Here is a 19,029-nt window from a genome sequence, read left to right on the forward strand (position 1 = left end):
TAATAGAAAAAGCAACTAAGATATTAATCTGTTTTTAGATTCTATCATTGGCATCATTTTTTTACACAGTTTTATTCTCACTTTACTAGTGAAGGTTTGAATCGTGCTCCTGCAAAACAACAGATAACTGAATTCATATCCTATTAATTAACTCGGCTTCTTCTCTCCCCTGTAGTTCTGTGTTTCCTCGTCTCGCCGTCTGCAGGTATTTCTGCCTCTGGTGCTGCAGAGTCTGGATCTGTGATCGCAAACCACCTAATGCTCCGTGATCCTGCTCAACACCCACTGCTACAATCATTATTATTAGTCTTGTTATTATTGGTCCTATTACTTATCCTATTATTGTTATTGTTGTTGCCCACCATGAGTCTGGTTCTGTTCAGGGTTTCTACCCGTTTTTCTTTGCTGCTGCTCCGTATGAAAAGTGGCCTGAGATGATTGATTCGCTATATAAATTAAATTAACTGTAAATTGTGGTAATCATCAGGCAAAACCACTTTGTGCAGGTGTTTTAAATTAGTTAAATATGTTTGTTTTTTCAGATAATATGTAAAAACAGAAAAAACTATGAGCCTTAAAGTGACAGTTGGGGTTATTTAACGCGGGGTTTGTGTGAGGTACTTATCCACAGTCATAACCTGCAGTAGATTTGTAAAAAAAGAACTGCACACTTTACACCATGGAACTACTGTACTCCTGAGCACATCCGCCACTATAGTGCACACTATATTACGCTGTAGATGAGCTGCTGGAGTCAGGCAGAGCTAAGTGTAAGTAAGCGTAAAAACAAATGATACTGTCTTTTTGCGGTTGACATTTTTTGCAGATGGCCCGATCCATAGCGGCTCATCGCTCCTGTGCTGGTGCGCGTCAATCCAAATCCACCGCAGCTAACGCACGGACTATGTGTAAGTACCTCACACAACCCCAAGTCAAATAACCCCAACTATCATTTTACTGTCGCTAAATAAGTTAGCCTGTCTTCCCTACTCACACACTTACTCCTGTGGACAAGTCGGAGCTGATTGAAATGCACAGCCACATCTCTGCTGTCAGTTTAATTTTTGTTGATTTGTCAGACACAGTTATTTAAATGTGACAGGATGTTGGTTGAAGTCTGATGATATGACCCTGAGGCAGCTGTCCAGAGCTAATTTACTGGTTTAATTAACTCTTGACTGGTATCTCCTCAGTGACACTTTATTTGATCCTGAGTTGATACTCGGCTATTCGGTGACATAATGTCCGTGTTTAACAGAGTGTCACTTTTCTGTTTACTTTATCTCTGTGTCATAACATTAAGTCAAACGCAGTCAGAGGATGATTCAGACTGTTGAGACAATCATGCATGAGCTGAGACGTTCAGCGGACTTTAGGCGAGAACATTTTCTTCAGCTTTCTTTATGGAAAAAAAAAAAAGAGAAGAACAGTAAGTGGCCTAGTTATACATTAAACTTGTGAAGTTTGTTTATATCTGTTGGCAGATTGTCAATTTTTGTTATCTGCAGCATTTTTGGGTTAGGGTTCCCATTAGGAACCAAATGCATGGAACAAATTTCCTGAGCCTGAAGCGAAGTATATTTATTTTATAAATTTCTCCTCATTATTAAAATGTGAAATACTGTGTGTAATGCAAAACAGGGTGTCCACATTAAAATGAATGATCAGCTGTTGTGTACTTTACTTCTTCATTGTATGGGCCACATTGATGATGTTTACACAACCTGTTTATAATGTTGATGAAGCAGTTATGAATACGGGACGGTGCTTTTATATGTGCACACTGAGAGATGTGCGACAAACACTAAACCCTCCTGAAGACCTCAAAGACCGAGCGCCGACGGTTCTACACCAGCTGCTGTTTGGTGACGTCAGGAACCACAGAAACTTTGATGGCATGTTTATATATGTAATTCAAGAGGTCTGTGTTTACATTTGTAATCATGGTGCAAATAACATTTATATGGAACTATGTCATCCACAGGTTTGTGATCCATACTCTTTCTGCATATTCCTGCCAGTAAAGGCAAACTAATGAGTTTAAATTACAAAATAGCAATTAGGTTATATAACACGTGTTTATATTCTGTTTCACTGTTTCTTTCAGTTGTCTCTTCTGTGCGTAGAATCCCGTCACTGCTGGACAGACTTAATGACTCCACTGGGACCAATTAAGTTACATCCAATCCTAAAGCCTCATCTGTTCATTCAAACATCCCTGCATGATGAACACTCGATAGGTTGGTGTTTACTGAGCAGAAGCGCTCAGTCAGTGGATTGACTATCAGCCAATACAGTGTGTACTACAAGTCTGCACATAAACAAATACTCTGCTTTGTTTAGACTCATATTTCTAGGGAAACAACCCTTGAAACATGACTCTTCTTATTCTGGTCAGGTATGGTGCTACAAATATTCATCTCAACTATTTCATAAACAAGTTTGAGGTATTATTGCTGAAAACTACAGATTTTATTGACTGTTTTGTGTCCAAACTCAGGAATCTAACAACGTGGACGTCAGAAATCCCATATTGGTAGAGCTCTAGCAGAGGGAATTGACATTTAGGAAACTTATGGATCATTATATTTTTGTACTAATGCGTGTAATTAATTTACATTCTTGTCATTTCAGCAGCAAAGGTGAAGCATAGCATCCTTTGCAAAAAGTTGTCATTGAGGCTGAGCATTAAAGCACTTATTCTTACTTTGGACTAAAGTATCTACAAAATATAAAAGTAAAAATGTACATTATTTATATTTAAGTTGCATAATGCAAAAATCTTCATCATCTAGAATCCGAACACTCATCATTCTGGCAGCAAACAGCTTCAGTTCTCTTCAACTTAACTTTGGTGTGACTGACTTTGTACCTGACACTGTCTGAATCCTGCAAACTCTTTAAATCCCACCCGTCTGCCGCTCTCAGTGAGTTAAAACAAACACCCCATGTGCCATGTGACCCACTTCTGAGTGAGGCCGTCTCTATTAGCGCCTCTCTGTTTGGAAAAGGTTGTACATCACATTTTTGTTCTCTCTCTCTCTTGTCTCACCTGAGTAGGTATCTGTGCTCGCAGAATGTTCTGCTCTGTTTCCATGGAGACGCCCGGGGCGGTGGTTGCCAAGAACGGGCTCTGGTTGTCCGTTGCCGGACTGGGCATCCCAGGCTGGCTGGCACCCGTTTTCACATCTGATCCGTTCCCGAAGGCCAGGATGGCATTTTCTAGAACAGGAGAGCAGCAGAGACGTTGCTGAGCAGAGACATGACTGGCAGCTTAATAGATCACAACGCTGCCGCGGACATTTTCACATCTGCCATCACCTCTAGTTTCCTACTGCTTTTTTTCCCCCCATGCATGACTCTTTATAATGTGATTGGTCACTTCATAATTATGTACTGCGGCACTGTAATTAAGACGCGGTCATGGCATGTCATCAGAGAAAGTCATCGGGCAGCTGAATAACAGTATTCTCTTTAGTGTGAAACATTCATTTCAAACTGCATTTAGCAACAGTTTTAAATAAGAATACACTTGTCTCATCAGCCACAACCACTGAGAGCTACTGGAACGGACACGATTTGATGATTTATTATCGAAAAGAAAAGAAAAGAAAATGCAAGCATGTGTACTTTTCTGCACAAAAGAAGTGATGCATCAGTTGTTAAAGAGAAAAAATAGAAATGGTGCCTGAAACAGAAATGAGTGCTCCCTCCCCAGAGAGCACATTCCTGGGTAATAGAAGTTGTGACAAATTTACACACTGATGCCTTCCTGGGCCACCGGTGTGAGAAAGTGCCTATAAAACGTGTAACATATGTTATTCGTATGACTGGTGGAATATATTTCAATTCGAACCCTGCTGTGTGCCATTAAAGAAGAGGGAGGGGAGTGTTGTGTAAATTCACTTCTTGTATGTATAAAATCTAAAGTCAAGTTGGAAAACCCTCCCAGTTTTTCAGGCGAAATAGAACAATGCCTGAGTGTGTGGCGGATTGAAGCTTTGGTTTTAATTACAGAAATCTCAGAGGCGAAAGCTTGCTGCAAGTCAGATGTAGAGCCAGTCCACTTAAAAGCAAATCTGAATAGCAAAAGGAGAAGTCTGGCCGTGATATAAAATAATGAACAATAATGAATAATAAACTACATTGAGTTTTTTAGATTTTTTTATTCTCACACTTTTTTGGAATCGTTTCCTGGTCAGCAGCTGCCTGACTCGCTTACCTAAATAGCTGTGGGGTAGCATTAAAAGATAGAGGTGAAAATTTCCCAGGCACTGAGTCAATTTGACTCATGTCTGACCTTCCTGCTGGTTTTTCGACGCCGAGGCTGCATTCAAAATCACCCTCCGTTTACTATTCAGCACATATAGTATATGCTGTAGGGAATTCTATGTAAATACTAAACTGTTGTTGTCAGTTGTCAAAAACATGTAGCACCGTAGGAGTGTTTCTTAAGACTGTAAATTATACTCACGCACCATCATAATCTCAAATATACCACTTTTACCTGGGTGTAGTGAGACAGCAGAGTGGTGAGAATGAGACGGGATAAATTGTTAAAGAGCTGGTGTGACTGAGACTGACAGTGTGTCTAAGAAACAGATGATAGTTTATGTGAAAAGAATAGTATTATACATGAGAAAAAATAATAGTGCCTGTGAGAGAAAGTGATAATATGCAAGTATGGCGGTAAATGAGAAAGAGTGATTGACAGAGTATAAGACAGAAGGAGAGCAGACTCTCCGTCTCTGTACTCGTCCACGCACGTTTCTTCCAAGCGCGACTTCTTCTTGGCCTCATTCCGGTGCGCCAAACCGTAATGGGTTTGGTGCGGCCCCCCCGGTGGTTGGAGGGAGTTTTGCCCCCCTACAGAGTTGCAAAGTGGGAGGAGTTATTTCCGGGTGCAGAAGTAAAAGTACTATTTATTTATTTTATTTTTTTTAAAGTTGCTGCTTGGAGCAGCAGCAGAAACTCTCCTGGTTGAATCGTCGGTATAAAAGATCCACAAACGCGTTATAAATATCTGGTTCCTTGATTAAACAGGCACGAAGAGTTCTGAATTTGCTACGGCTCTGATTGGCCCCTCTGTGGGGCTTCTTCTCCATGGCAACGCAGGCCGACGCCCATGGGAAGTGTAGGATTTTGAGCCTCAACACCGAGCCAAAATCATGGATAAAACATGACTGTGATATTATCCAGGAGAGTCCTGCATTTCTATGGTAAGTAATATTAAGAGTATCATTTAAATAAAAAATTGAAATGGAAAAAGTTAGCATCACTGCAGCAACTGCCCCTGACTGAGAGCAAATAACCTCTCATACAGGTGAGCCTGTGGTAACTCAGTCACTTCTTTGTGTAGTTTAAGGAACTACGAAGCCTTTTGTTAAATGTTGTAATGGACACTCTGTGTGTATGTGAGTCGACATTATTGGGACACAGTGTGAAGTGTTTTTCTTGTTATTTGGGGCTTAAATTGATGTTGTGTTAAATCACCTGTGCTGGATTAGTATTCTTTAATGAGGTTTTTCTTTCTTGAGACAAACGCGTACTAACACATGGCTGTTGGGGAGTGAGGTAATTCACAATAACAGCATTCAATCAACTTTATTAATTAGTTGATTAGCCTTCGCTAACAGGACTGCGGTTTAAAAAGAATCCTTCTGGGCTTAATTAATTCAAAACACCTGTCGTTAATGATGGATATACTGTAGTCCTGGAACTGAAGGTCCTCCTTTTTGTTTTTTTGAATTCACGCCGCGTTCAATTTATAATCTAGATGGAAGTTATATGCACAATGTTTGATTTTATGCACGTTGACTGATTTCACAGTAAGGTCAAAATTATACGAATTATACCGTAGGATTTTCATATTTTCCGGTGCTTTCATTCACTCAGGGAAAACCAAGGACACACACTCTCACACGCTCTCAGCCAGGCAGGATTCTCTCTTTAGTTCGTCACAGGCAGTGGAGCACCGACGCACTTAAACCAATAATACCTGCTGAAAGTCCTCCACGGCGGCAACAGGAGAGAGGAGTGGAAATTAATCATATTATTCAATGCTAATAATTCAGGTTAGAAATGAATGAGTGCACTGGAGGGAAGAATTTTACAAAACAAACTTCCTGTAAACCTTTTTTCCCCATTTAGGACACGCCTACTATGACTAAAGAATAAAGTTATGAAAGAGTGGGAGGGTACAAGAGGGGAACAAGAGAGCTCACTGATTGGTCGTCGTCGCCATTAACACTTGAGAGCAATTTTTCTATTATTGATAGCCTGATATAACAAATGTTTGCATCAGTGGCACTTGAGAATAAAGTTGACTCTGAGCCCGCTGAACACGTCTTCGCGTTATGACTGAACACATAAGCACTCTGCTAGCCGCGGCAGCACAACAGCTCAGTCATAACATCCGCTCACCAAACAATGGTGACGTTAAATAGGGTTTGATTTGCCAGCCAGCATCAGCAGCGAACAATTATGCTCAACAAAAGTACCAGAATTAAAAGTTATGTCAGCTACACACAGCGTTTTTGTGAAATCACGACCTATCTCCCTGCTGTCAGTTCAAAACACTTCTCATGGCGGGTTTCGTCTGGATTCTAACGGCACCATTATGTGAAGTGGGTGGTGAGGCTCAGAGGAAATGTAAATGCTGTAAAAGGAGAGTGTTGGAGAAGTTTTTGGCCTCTAAAGCTTGAGTGAAGTTATGAACTCACACACGGTCAAAAGGTCAACAAGTACATTTACTCTAATACTGCACCAGCAATTTGGAAGTTCTTGTAATTTACTTGAGTATTTCTATTTTATGTTGCTTTATATTCCTACATCACTTCATGTCAGAGGAAAACTCTATGTTTTCATGACAGCTGCAGCTTCTTACACTAAACATACAACTAAAATATGACACACGGTTATAGATTAAAACTACTCAACTATATATAAGCTGCGTAAATGAGTTCCACTGAAACAAGCTACAGAGTCAAAATCTGCTTATATTTTAACATACCAGTGATAATAGAAATAGAAAAGTGACATTTAATAATAAAAAGGGCTGGATAACGACTTACCTAAAGCTGCACGAATCAATATTTTCAGGATCCAATGACTGTATTATGTTAAACGGTGAATTATCACACACCATTTTAACTTCTTTAAATGTGCAATAACGGATTTTTTGGCCACTTGGGGGCAGCGGAAAAAGTTGTCAACACAACAATGATAAATGATCTCTACAGAATCGTTAGCACACAGTGTAAATACTGTAGATATTTACACATTCAGCAGATACGGGGAACATGATCACATATCTGGAGTCACGTGTCAAGACGTCTGATAATATTCACTCTTCCTTTAGCTCATTTAACTCTTCTTTTTCTTCCCTTTTGATCTACACCAACTCCTGAGGAAAACATCCGGCTCTTCACCTCCATGATTCCTACCAGTTAGTCCCTGACTCTTCTCTGTCTGCAGTTGTCTGGGTGATGCTGATCAGGCCTTCTGCCTCTGACAACAACAAGAGAAAGCTAACCAACGAGCCAAGAGACACCGCGAAGCTCTGCAGGACTGAGGGGAAACGATAAGCTGAGCGACCCCTCTTATATTTGATCCATTATTAATATAAATAAAATGATTCAACCTGGTTTAAAGACGTGGTTTTGTTTCTAAGCCTGCAAACTCCAATTAGCTTTGTTTCTACACACGAGATAACGACTGGCTGGCGCACACTGTGGCAACGTTTAGCAGCTGAAGAGACAGATATAATATGTTAATGTTGGGTTGTTGCATCTGAAAGTTTAAATGGAAGTAACACTACTTTTTTTTTTTATACCAACAGTCAACATGATTCACAAAAAAACAACTAGCAAGTCTTCACAGTCGCTTGCTGTAGGATGTGTGTTTACACAAACTACTAGGTGTCACTCGATGTTGTTAAGTTGTTGAAACAGCTGCTAATTTATAATGACGACTGAAGGAATGTGAATCTATAGAGATTTTCTTTTTTTGCGGGTGTAAAAGAAGCAGATGTTCCAAGTTTGGATGTAATCCAGTTGAATCGACAGATGTTTTCGATGTTGGGGTTTTGAATCCTCACCTGACTGGAAAAGATGATGGTTTATACCTTTTTCACTGTCAGTGCGGCAAACAAGTCCTGATTCTCTGGACGGCCAAACACTTTTTCATCAACTTTTCTCTTTCACTTTTTAGAGAGTAGGATGACACAGAAGAAAATAAGATTAGACTTTGACTTATTCGCCCCCCCCCCCGAAAAAATGGATTAAAAATGCCGGCCAGCCTTTTAATTTTTCATCCGTCAGTTTGTCTGTAATGATGTGATATAATGACCATGGTGAATATTCAAATAGGTCACTTACAGTAAGTAGGCTATGCTTGGGAGGAATATTACAGTATGTACATTTAGCACCATGTATAATTTACTGTCTGGTGGATTTAGATGGTTTTATCCGACCCAAAGGAAACCTATTCCATCAAGTTCTTAGATTTTCCACCAGCAGACTGACTTATGATCGTATGATGAATTAATATTCTATAAGCATTCATTTTCATTTGGCTAATGGGCTACTCGGCAGCAATTACGTTTGCATGAAAGTCATTTCAATTAAAATATGCTCAAATGAAGACATGAATGAGAGATTCATCAATTAATATCCCCAGCTTATGCTGTAAGATGGATGTGGGTGCTTAGACACGAAAATCACACCATTATTCCATCTGTTCGCGGCAAAAACCCTCCGATTTTCAGAGGCGACTCATTGGTTATTAGTGATGGGATTTCAAAGCCTACTGTGTGAGTATCGGGGTGTGACACACAAATACTGATTTCTCACAGGATGATAACAAATTGATCCATCCTCCTGAGGTAGTTTGCCTCTGCAAACAGAATCCTGCAGCAATCAATGCAGAGCTTTGACTGGACTCCCTCCACTGGTGCAGCGCTGAGCGGCAGCTACTAGACAGAGATGGAGGTGCTGGATGGGTGACCCACCAGCTCTGCGGCTAATTAGCGAATCTGAAAGTTGCAACACCACAGAAACGAGTCAATAGTGAGGAAAACAGATTGAGCATGGCTGAGGGTATGTATGCATCAGCACCTTGCAGTGGAGGCTGTGGACCGGCCTGCTAATGGTGCTGTGGGTCATTAGCATTGGTAGGACAGGTGGGAAAGTGTGCCGCGGCGCTCAGAGTGTGCAGTTAGGGCTTGATAGTGTGCAGCGTTCCACTGGCAGGCTGACGGATGAGAGAAGCGAGGGGTACAACTCCAGCTGCTCGCCACCCTGCTTTGCCACCCGCCATCACGCAGAGATGAAGTGCCAATTGATATCTTCAGTGGTAAGCTGTTGTGACAGTGCCTTTGTAAATGTTTGGACATGGCTGTTTAAGCACCGCCATCTCGCATCTCTTTGACTTTCAAGTTTCTCCCCAAGGGTTTTTTTTTTAAATTTTTTTTTACTGACTTCATAAGTTCACCCGAAGCCACGCTGCAGAGCATATCCTGTGCACGCCCCCTTCCTGTCCCCTACCTTCCTGCCATATTGCCGGTTACACTCACTTTCTCCTGTTACACTACCAATTTAACTTCCAGAAAAAATTAAAATAATTGCAGAAATAAATGAGCTTCACCTCCATCTGTCCTCTCATTTTTCCCTGACACACTCAGCTTTCAGAGAACGAAGGAGTCCAGAGCTGCTGTTCTGCATAGTGATGTGGTTATTATCGCTGTGATGAGAAGGTAAGGCAGGGTGACAGCTGTTTTTTAAAACCTGAGTGCGCTCACTCCAGAGAGGGACTTTTTTTTTTTTTTCCAGCAGTTTTTCTCCTTCCCCCGATCTGCAAACGACTGTATTCTTCCCTGCCACTATCCTCTCTGTTCACCTCATTAGTTCGGAGGCAGGAAACCAAATTACGCTCAATTACAAAGTCATCAAAGGCCATCTGAAGTCCAGTCTCAGCAAGCAGGACCCAGAGCAGCGGCACTGAGGGGGGGGGGGGCAGCGTGCAAAAAATAATGCTGAATTCAGTCACACAAAAAAAAGATGTAAGCTCCAAAACAGACCAGAAGGATTTATTTAATGACAATGCTGCTGTCCGCTTGTTTAACAGAGCCATCACTGAAGGACAGGAGGGTCTTTTGGCTCTTGTCACAATGAGTAACACTTCACTCTGTACACTGCGACTACATGAGGAACAAGAGGAGGAAAAAGAAAAAAGGAGATATTTCAGGAGCTCTCTCTGGGCGGATTCATTTTCCCAATTATTGGCTCGAATCCAAACTCTCCTGCCAAATCATTACATACAGTTTCTCCCCAAATATAGAAGTGCGGTCTGCCTGAGCCTGGCAAACAAGACTGAACTCCAATTAAGATGAGAGTGCGACGTGCATCGCCAGTCCATGAATCGCTTTTCCCATTAGAAACTTGTTCATCCTTATTATCACGTACTCGCCTGTTTGGCTTCAGCCATTTGCTCAGGCAGGAAGAGTTTTATTGTTTGTTTTTGGTTTTTTTGCACAGGCACAGGGAAATGAGGCCAGTCAGTCTGACGTTTGTTTTGCTGGGTCTCTAAGGAGCTTACAGTAAACAGCACATAGGAGCTGCCTTGGTAAGTCTGAGTCCTGGCTGCAGGATGCACATGAGGAGCTTCACTCGAGAAGCAAGACATCCATCAACCAGTTGGGAAAAAAGAAAAAAAGTGACTATTCTGGGATGTTTAAGTCACTACAGGATGACATTAGAGAGAACAGAAGCATCTTAACAAATGTCATCATCTCACCGTGTGATGCATGCCGAGTGGCGTGGGAGGCGGGGGGAGGGGAGGGGGGTGTAAATCTGTACAGAGTTTACACATTAGTGTATTTTATATTGTATTTCCAATGGGCTGCTACACGGCACATTTCCACTGGAGGGACAATAACGAGCGGAGAAACAAAACAGGCCCAACGTTTCGTCCGAACCCCCTCTCCAGACTCACGGGGTTAACAGCTGTTCCAAACGGCCACATTCAGAGGCAGCGCGGCTCCTTTCCAGGAACTCTGTGACATGTCTTTTGAATTCTCAGTGAATTTTACAAATGGGGATAAAGGCAACCACTGACAGCCTCTCCTTTGCGTCGCACTCTGCGGAGAGTTACAGAAGTTACAGAAGTAGGTGAAGAATGAAAGGAGAGAACTCGAGAGAAAAGTTCACAGCTTTGCGTAACAGGCCAATCGCTGCAGAAAGTGGGAACTATTGTGGAGTAGTCTGTTTTTTAAAGTTATAAATATCGTCAAACGCAGCATCCCTGATTCAGACATCGCAAAGGGGGGGGGGGGGTTTCAGACGTCGTTAGACAACCTGACAAGAAGTGTGCAAACGCCCTAAAGTGAAATGAAGAGAGAAAGGCTTCTAATGGCTCCATCACTGTGCGACTGTATATCTGCCTAAGAGACAAGTCATAAAACACATCACTCGTAACTGCCCTTTAGATCTAATATCCATTTCAGCAGGACGTCATTTTTCCGTGTCTTTAAAAAACCAGCAAAGGTCAGAGTCCAAGGCCAACATCTGGATCAGGGTTCAGGCACACGTCATGGTTTGTGTTAAAAGCCTGACCGCAATTATTACCTAATTTTAACCAAGTGTTTATCATTGTAACCATGACAACAACATACAATACTGACCGGTTAGAAATGGGGAAACTAACAACAGTCTGCTGTGTTAATCAACCCACCTCGACCTCTCGCCTGCCTGGACTTCGCTCTACAACAACATCCACCTGTGGTTACCAGAGTTCAGGCACAGTTTCATGAAAAGCCTCCAACTGAAGAAGAAAATGACACTAATCATGAATCATTTTTAATCTGTTCTTATTTTCTTCCTCTCGTGTGCATCCTCCCTTCTCTTTTGTTGGTGGTTCTCCTGCAGATTGTTGTTTTTATGTTTTCTCCTTCTCCATCTTTGATACTGAGTGTTTGCTGCCATGGTGTTTTCGCACTGTCAACACTGTGATGTCTTCTTCTCTGGACTTTTTAAAAACACCAAGCTGATGGTCATTTCTCCTCATGCTGACCAGCCAGCTGTTAAATGTAAGCTGTATCTGTTTTTGAACTCACAGAAACATTTGTCTTCTGTACCAGGTGGTTTACGACGTAAAAGACGCTTCAAACGGGGTTTTAAATGGATCTGTTTCCCTCTGCTCTCTAACGCCAGATGTTGACCGAATGAAGCCTCTCTGTCGTGGTTCAGATGTCCGCTGGAAGTGTTTCAGAGGCCGTGCGTCAAGCTGTCTGTGAATCCACAGTCCAGTATTGATACGAGTTGTTTTGCCTGTTAAGTTTTTGTGTTTTACAGGGACATTAAATACGCATCTGCCACTCATTTATAATTTATGCGGTAACATACCGGGAGGCTGTAGTTTTACATCCTGTATGCAGCACGCTGTCTTATCGTTATTGTTTATTATTGTTGCTGGAGGACAAATCATCAGGCTGAACTTTGGGGCGAACCTTTATCGTACACAGAGCGAACGAACCCCCGGAAATTATCTGTATCTCTGTAAAACTTTGTCTTCAAATTGTCAGTTATTCATCTTATTAAAATAATGAACAAAACAATCTATTTTAACTAATAACACACAAATCATTGTTTTGCTTTTGTCTCTGCTGGATACATCATTAAATGATTCACTATAGGTTGGAAAGTAATTGAGCCCCTCGGCTAATGACAGCAACAAAAGCTAAGTGGAGTCAGGAGTCCAATCGATGAAACCAGACCGGAGGTGTGGGTTAGACACACTTTGACACACTCAAACATTTTGAATATGTTATTCACAAGAAGCATTTGATCATGTGAACCAGGCCCTCACAAAAAAAGATCTCAGAAGACTTCAGATCAAGAATCGCTGATCTGCATAAAGCTGAAAGGGTTACGGAGTCATCTCCACCAGTTTAAATATTCATCAGTCCACAGTCAAACTGTCTATAAATGGAGACGATTTAGTTCTGATCTCTCCAACGGCACGACGTGACAAAGAACCTCAGAGTAACAGCTGAGGGCTAAAAGAAATCACTGGACCTGGTTAACATCTCTGTTCATGGTGCACGGAGCTCAGCGTCCATCACGGAGGAAGCTGCTTCTCTCCAACAGAAAAAAAACATCAGGTTTGACTGACGAAACTACGGTTGAATTGTTTGTTAGAACACGCAGCACTGTGTCTGGTGAGGGAAAGGAGAAGCTGGGTGATGCAGCAGGACAATGACTTAAATCTACCACATACACCATTTTTACCATGATGATGACTTCAAACAAAGATAATCCACCTGGAGTGGCCGTGTCAGAGCCCAGAGCTTAACCCAACAGAGATGCTGTGGAAGGAGCTGAAAAAGAGCCATGTCATGTGATCACATGAATAATTAAGCCTCTGAATACGTATATTTTCAGCCACAACATGATGCAGAACGTGTCTGGTGGAATCCTCCTCCACGTGTGAAATGTGTCTGATGAGAAGCTGATGCTTTTTCTTTTTTTGTCATAATTGAACTAAGACACAAGCCTGGTATAAATTTAAGAAACGGTGACATTCTGTTTTGTCACCACATGACAGCAGCTGCGGTTTTGCTTTGTACTGTCACCGGTGTCATTGGTCTGTCACTGGCGTTGTTACTCATCCCGACGGCTTTGCGAGAACTCGTCTTCTTTTGTTGTTAGAAATAATAAAAAACCCAAAATAAACTCCAGAGTCTGCTGTGACACCAGCAGCTACAGTTTGTATTACTTTGTCACTGGTGTCATTCTTCTGTCACTGGTGCCATCACTCATTCAGAGGGATGATCTCTTATCACCACAGCTGTTTTATTGGTGTTGTTGGATGAATAAAAGCTACAACAAAGAGGCAAAGCGCTGAAGAGGATTGGTGGATAATCATTATTATCCAACATCAGCTGCGGTTTATCAGTCACTGATACTCTGTTTTATCATTTGTGCTGCCGCTGAAGGAGACATGTTTATGTTATCATAAATCATTTCTTCTGCATTTCCAAGCATAGTCTAAACAGAATTATATCACATGTCATAACCCTTTACTGTGCGCCACAGCGTTCGCTAACGTCGCTGCAGTCTGCTGCTGCGTGTTTGTCTGTGAAGAGATAAATCAACACTGACTGAAATAAACACATGAAGAGTGAATGTGTGTGAAGTCTTCACCATGTCACTGATGCCATCACTCCCCAGGGATGTTTCTCTGAGATTACAGATGTTGTGTTTTGCGTCGATGTCTAGAGATCACGTGTCAGACAGCTTCCAGTCACGCTAAAATAAATGAAACTAAACTAGCTAAAATAACCTCCACATCTGAAGCGAAAGAGGGTGGCATCGATCCTCACCTCTACATCTCTGCAAAAAACTATAAATATAAATATATATATATATTATTAATGCATATTTAACTATGCCTTTATAGAAACAAATGTAAAAACGTTCTCTCGACTCGCTGTAGTTGTTTGCACTATGAAAGTTTGATTATTGTTATAAGTTAGACTTTGTTCATCCTCACACCTGTCCTGGTTCTCTGTCGGGGGGTTGTTGTTATGGTTACTGCGTTGCCAGAGGGTCTCTCTCTGTTAATGATGCTACTCACTCAGGCAGACGTTGTCGTGGAAAAAAGCAAGGAAGTCGTTGCACTGCTCCCTGTGGTTGCCGCTCGCTGCGCAGGAGCACCAGGGTCCCACGTTGGATGTGGAGTTATCAAGGTAGTTGGGAGTTATCGTGCTTCCTGTAGAGGAACACCACAGTTTAGCATATTCAACTAAAAACCTTTCACATTATTGGTTTTACAATACAATCACTGAATCTGACCGTCAGCTCACACAAACAGGAAGTCATCTCTTTATTTGGCTGAACTGAATATTTTGTTTTTGTTACTCCAGCTCTTCAGCCTGAGGCCCCGCGTCATCTAGAGCAATGCTCGTACTGTAAACGCCTCGTGAAATGTGCAGTTTTTAAAGAAAGGCAAGACACAGTTTGACTGGGTGGGAGTTTAATGTCCCAGAGAACGTACGAGCAGAATTCTGGCCGATTTAATCTTGTTATGCTCAGCCTGATTATGACCTCACCCGGATTACGATAATGCCTTCACACGTGGCAATTTCTATCATCACAGTGTTGCCCAAATCAGGTTAAGACTGACTTATTAGTGTGCATGTAAATGCATTCACTTAGAGAAAAGTGAGAGGAATTTCAGAAGCTGAATAGATGAAAGCGGAGTGCATAAAGACACAGACACTGGGAGGCAGGTTAGTTAGGCAGGCGGCCTGGTGATCAAATGTTGGCTGGTTCAATCACGTCTGCTGATAAGGCTCAATGTTACTGAGCCAACAAAGTCATGTGTATGTGTATCTACTGTTTTACAGGAATGTGTGTTGGAAACAAGCTAACGTTTGCTAAAAATGCTCTGATCTCTCATGACGTGCAATTATTTGAAATGTGATATGCAGAGCTGCTCGATTTCATCCTACCACAGATCAGTCCGAACAACAAGTACAGTTGCTTTCCCTTTAGTGTCCTGGCTTTCTAACATGCATATCTGGCGGGGCAGGCAGCTCGGTGCGCTTTGATAAGTGCAGCGGCCCCGGGTGCAAAGTCCAGGCACCATCACAGAGGTCTCTCAGATGTATTCTTTTTTATTCTTTTCAGCCTTTGGAGCTTTTCAGCGGGAAAGGATTGGGAAGTCATTCACTGGGTAGGGTAATATAGCCTTGCGGCTTGTATTTTTAAGGGAGGTGGGAAACAAAATTGCTGCACTTTGAGGCAGTGTGGTGAAAAAAGTTCTGATTTACCTCCATTGATTTTCTGGGTCCCAGGCTCCCAAACAACAACACCTCAGAGTCCTACATCTACTTCAGTAGTGTAGAACGGCCAATCACTGCCACACAGCTTTCTGTCTCTATCTTCTTTGTCTGTCTCCTTCAGTCCCTCACAGAACAACACTCCCTGTGCAGCAGTACAGTGTGGTATTGTTGTCCCATAATGACATGTTTAGACTGAGTGGCTTTTAACAACCTTTTGTGCATTATGTGATCTTTTGTTAAGTTTTTATCTGAAGCACAATAAGCCGTGTTCTACGCCTCTGCCTGCTCCCACTCATCGTCACATCAGGGATAATTCTCTCAAAACAGCGGTCAATAGTTGTAATTGCACTACTTATAATGCCAACGACTTGGCCGTGCACGCTGCAGCCACATTAATCAGCGCTGCATCGATCATTGAACAGCGCTTCTCATCACAATCCTTGATTCATTCTTCTCGGCCCCTGTTCAGCGCACTTGTCTGCTCTCCACCTTCCTCCCTTTAAAACCTTTTTGTTCCCGATCCATCACAGGGGCCGGGCGAGCCAGAGCCGGCACAGAAAGATTTAGTTCTTACCTATCAGGCCGGTGTACGCAAGTAGACATGCTCCGTAGTTCTCCTGCTTGCAGCCACTGGCGCTCTGCTCGGAGGATTGGCAATCATACTGGAACTGTGCCCAGCGAGACCTGTGGGAGCAATAACATGCCATCCATCATTTACTCGTGCTTGGCTGCTGCACACATCGTGTCACCGATGGTCGGCCGGCACCGGCGCTTTCTCTCAACGACAGGTAGTGCATCGGAAACCCGCGATGCTCATCTACCTACCCAATACTTCTACATTAACTCCCTCCGCCCCTTCAAGATCTCCCGCTCTGCGGCGCTTCAACCCCACTCCAGTCACCCATGGTGACATTCATCCCTCTTTTTCCTTCCTTCCCACTTTCCCCAGCCTGTTGTCTTCTGGAAGGCTGCCAGGCTGTAGAGAGTCAATGAGGGGCAAAGATAGGCCTTGGCTCTGCTCTCTAAATACCGTGGGTGCTGTCTGGCCTGGCCACGAGGAGATTAGACAAATATGGATCTTCCACATAAATACTTCCTCCCACAGCCATCCTGCCTCCCCTCCTTCACCTTTCCTGCCTGCCGCCCAGACATCGAGCCTCATCACCATCATCATCATACAAGGCTATCGCGGCCATCATATCGCATCATCAGCCCCCGTCGACTGGCATTTGCAACAGGATTCCCTCAGGGCACCGCAACTCCCCGCTCTCCCCTCGTTTGTCATGTCATTGCAAGGATGTGCGTAAAACTCATAGGCTTTGTGCTAAGTGAAGGCATCCTCTGCAGGCTGCCGCTTAATGCTAGCTGACTGGTGCGGGATTGGCGGGCCGTGCAGGGGCCTTGAGACGCACCATCCATCGGGACGGCGGTGGAGAATAATGCCTGATCGATAGCCGTGACAGATGAAGCCCTTTGTCTTCCTGACATTTGAAGAGGAACTAGATTAAATGCTGGCGACCATTTGCTGTCGGAGAGAGGAGGCTGACTGGATGGGTCTGAGAACTCCATGTTTTCGGTCTCCAGCGACAGAGAGAAATACACCCTCTGCATTTTAATGACTTCATAAGACATTGTTAGATTTCTGACTTGATGTTTACAGTCAGTTTAAATTTGAGAGAAATCTTTGTTTTCATCAGTGTACACAGGGATTTAGCTCAGAATAAATATGCTTATTCGGATCATTTGAAGATGACCCTAATAGGGTCCGTTTTCTGCAAAGTCCTCGCTGCGCCTGATGATGTCTTGGCTGTATGTTAATACATGTTTTCTTGGCACTTTGGCAAGAAAACCATGTGTGAATCCCAAGTGATAATGTCTGTTCTAATAATGACTATTTCACATGTCTGCTTCCTGCGTGGCTGCTTCTTCGAGAAAATGAATTCAGAATTTAGTTGAACTAATTAAACACAGTTAATGAGTATAACAATTGAATTAATTAAACACAGCTCACTAATTAAATTCAAATGAACATATCATACCAGCCAGACCTATCTTCCAAGATACACAATGCCATTTATTGTCCTGAGGGACAAAGCACAAAGATAACGCTGCATGTTGCATTCAGTCATGAAAATCAGCTTGCAGCAGCTCTGTTGTAAAGTAATCCAGTGCCTGTCAACATGGTTCTCTTGTTTAATAATCCAAGTTAGGGTTGAAAGTAATTTAATTGGAAGCCTCTTAGCTTGGTGCATTCATGTGCTGCTGTAAAGCTGCAACAAAGGCCTTGGGGTGCTTGAACTGTTACCACTGACAAGCTAGCCAGCTGGGAATATACTAGCATTAGTCAGCTATAATAGCTCTCCAAGCTAGCTGGCTTGCAAGCTCTCAGTTAGCTTAGCCGCTAACGGGACAGGAAGTCAAATCACACAGTTTATTCAAGAGACATATTTCTACCGTTAACTCCTGCCTCACAACCGTCGTGACCAACAGCGTCTCTTTTGTGGAGCAGTTTATAAACTCTGACAAACACAGTTAAACAGACGTGGATTGCTCAAGACAGCTAAGCTACAACAGCTCCGTCTGTTTCGGACTCTCCATTCACTCCAAAGGTCAGCGCTGTCAAGACAGATTGTTATGGGTCAATGGTGAACATTTGCATGTAAAATTTTTACCAAAGTTGAGCTGAACATCTGAGCGAATTGACTAATTGTGGTGCTTTTGTTTTTTGTTTTTTGTTTTTAAGAACAGTTTGCCATGTATTTATGTCGTTTTAAATGCTGCGTGACTGAGTCTTAGGTTGCAGAGCCTGCACCTTATTAATGCCGCATTAATCCATATTTATTATATATTAAGACTGAATCAACAGAGTTTATGTTATAAGAAAGTGTTCGCTCATATAGATGATCGTTACACCCAAATCTATAGCTCAGCAGAGCTTTTTAGTGTCGTTAGGTTTTGCAGCACCTTAATGCTTTGGTTCAGTCTCATTTCTCCCACCAACCCTGTTTCCAGCAGCAGACAGCTGTTTTCAGTAAAATAAATAAATAATATAAAGCTCTGATAAACTGACTGTACACTACTCGCCCACCAGGCGGTGAAAAAAAAAATAAAATAAAAGAACAGTTAGCAGTTAAAAGCTGAAAGGAGAGTCTCTGTAACTCGTTCATCAGGTGAACATAAACATG

At 42.4% G+C, this 19,029-nt stretch overlaps 1 protein-coding gene across 1 annotated transcript in view; it reads right to left on the reverse strand.

Annotated features, from left to right (window-relative positions):
* gfra4a (GDNF family receptor alpha 4a) overlaps nt 1-19,029 on the reverse strand; it is a 127,744-nt gene that overhangs the window by 3,232 nt on the left and 105,483 nt on the right. Inside the window, exons 5-7 of the mRNA XM_023430366.1 lie at nt 16,419-16,528; nt 14,635-14,769; nt 3,053-3,222 (exon numbers count right to left, since the gene is read on the reverse strand). Coding sequence (XP_023286134.1) covers nt 3,053-3,222; nt 14,635-14,769; nt 16,419-16,528 — 415 coding nt within the window. The remainder of the gene's footprint in view (nt 1-3,052; nt 3,223-14,634; nt 14,770-16,418; nt 16,529-19,029) is intronic.

This window comes from Seriola lalandi, unplaced genomic scaffold (genome assembly GCF_002814215.2).
Source record: "Seriola lalandi dorsalis isolate HSWRI2012SDOR001 ecotype SW California unplaced genomic scaffold, Sedor1 jcf7180002054902, whole genome shotgun sequence".
In the NCBI taxonomy this organism is placed as follows: domain Eukaryota; kingdom Metazoa; phylum Chordata; class Actinopteri; order Carangiformes; family Carangidae; genus Seriola; species Seriola lalandi.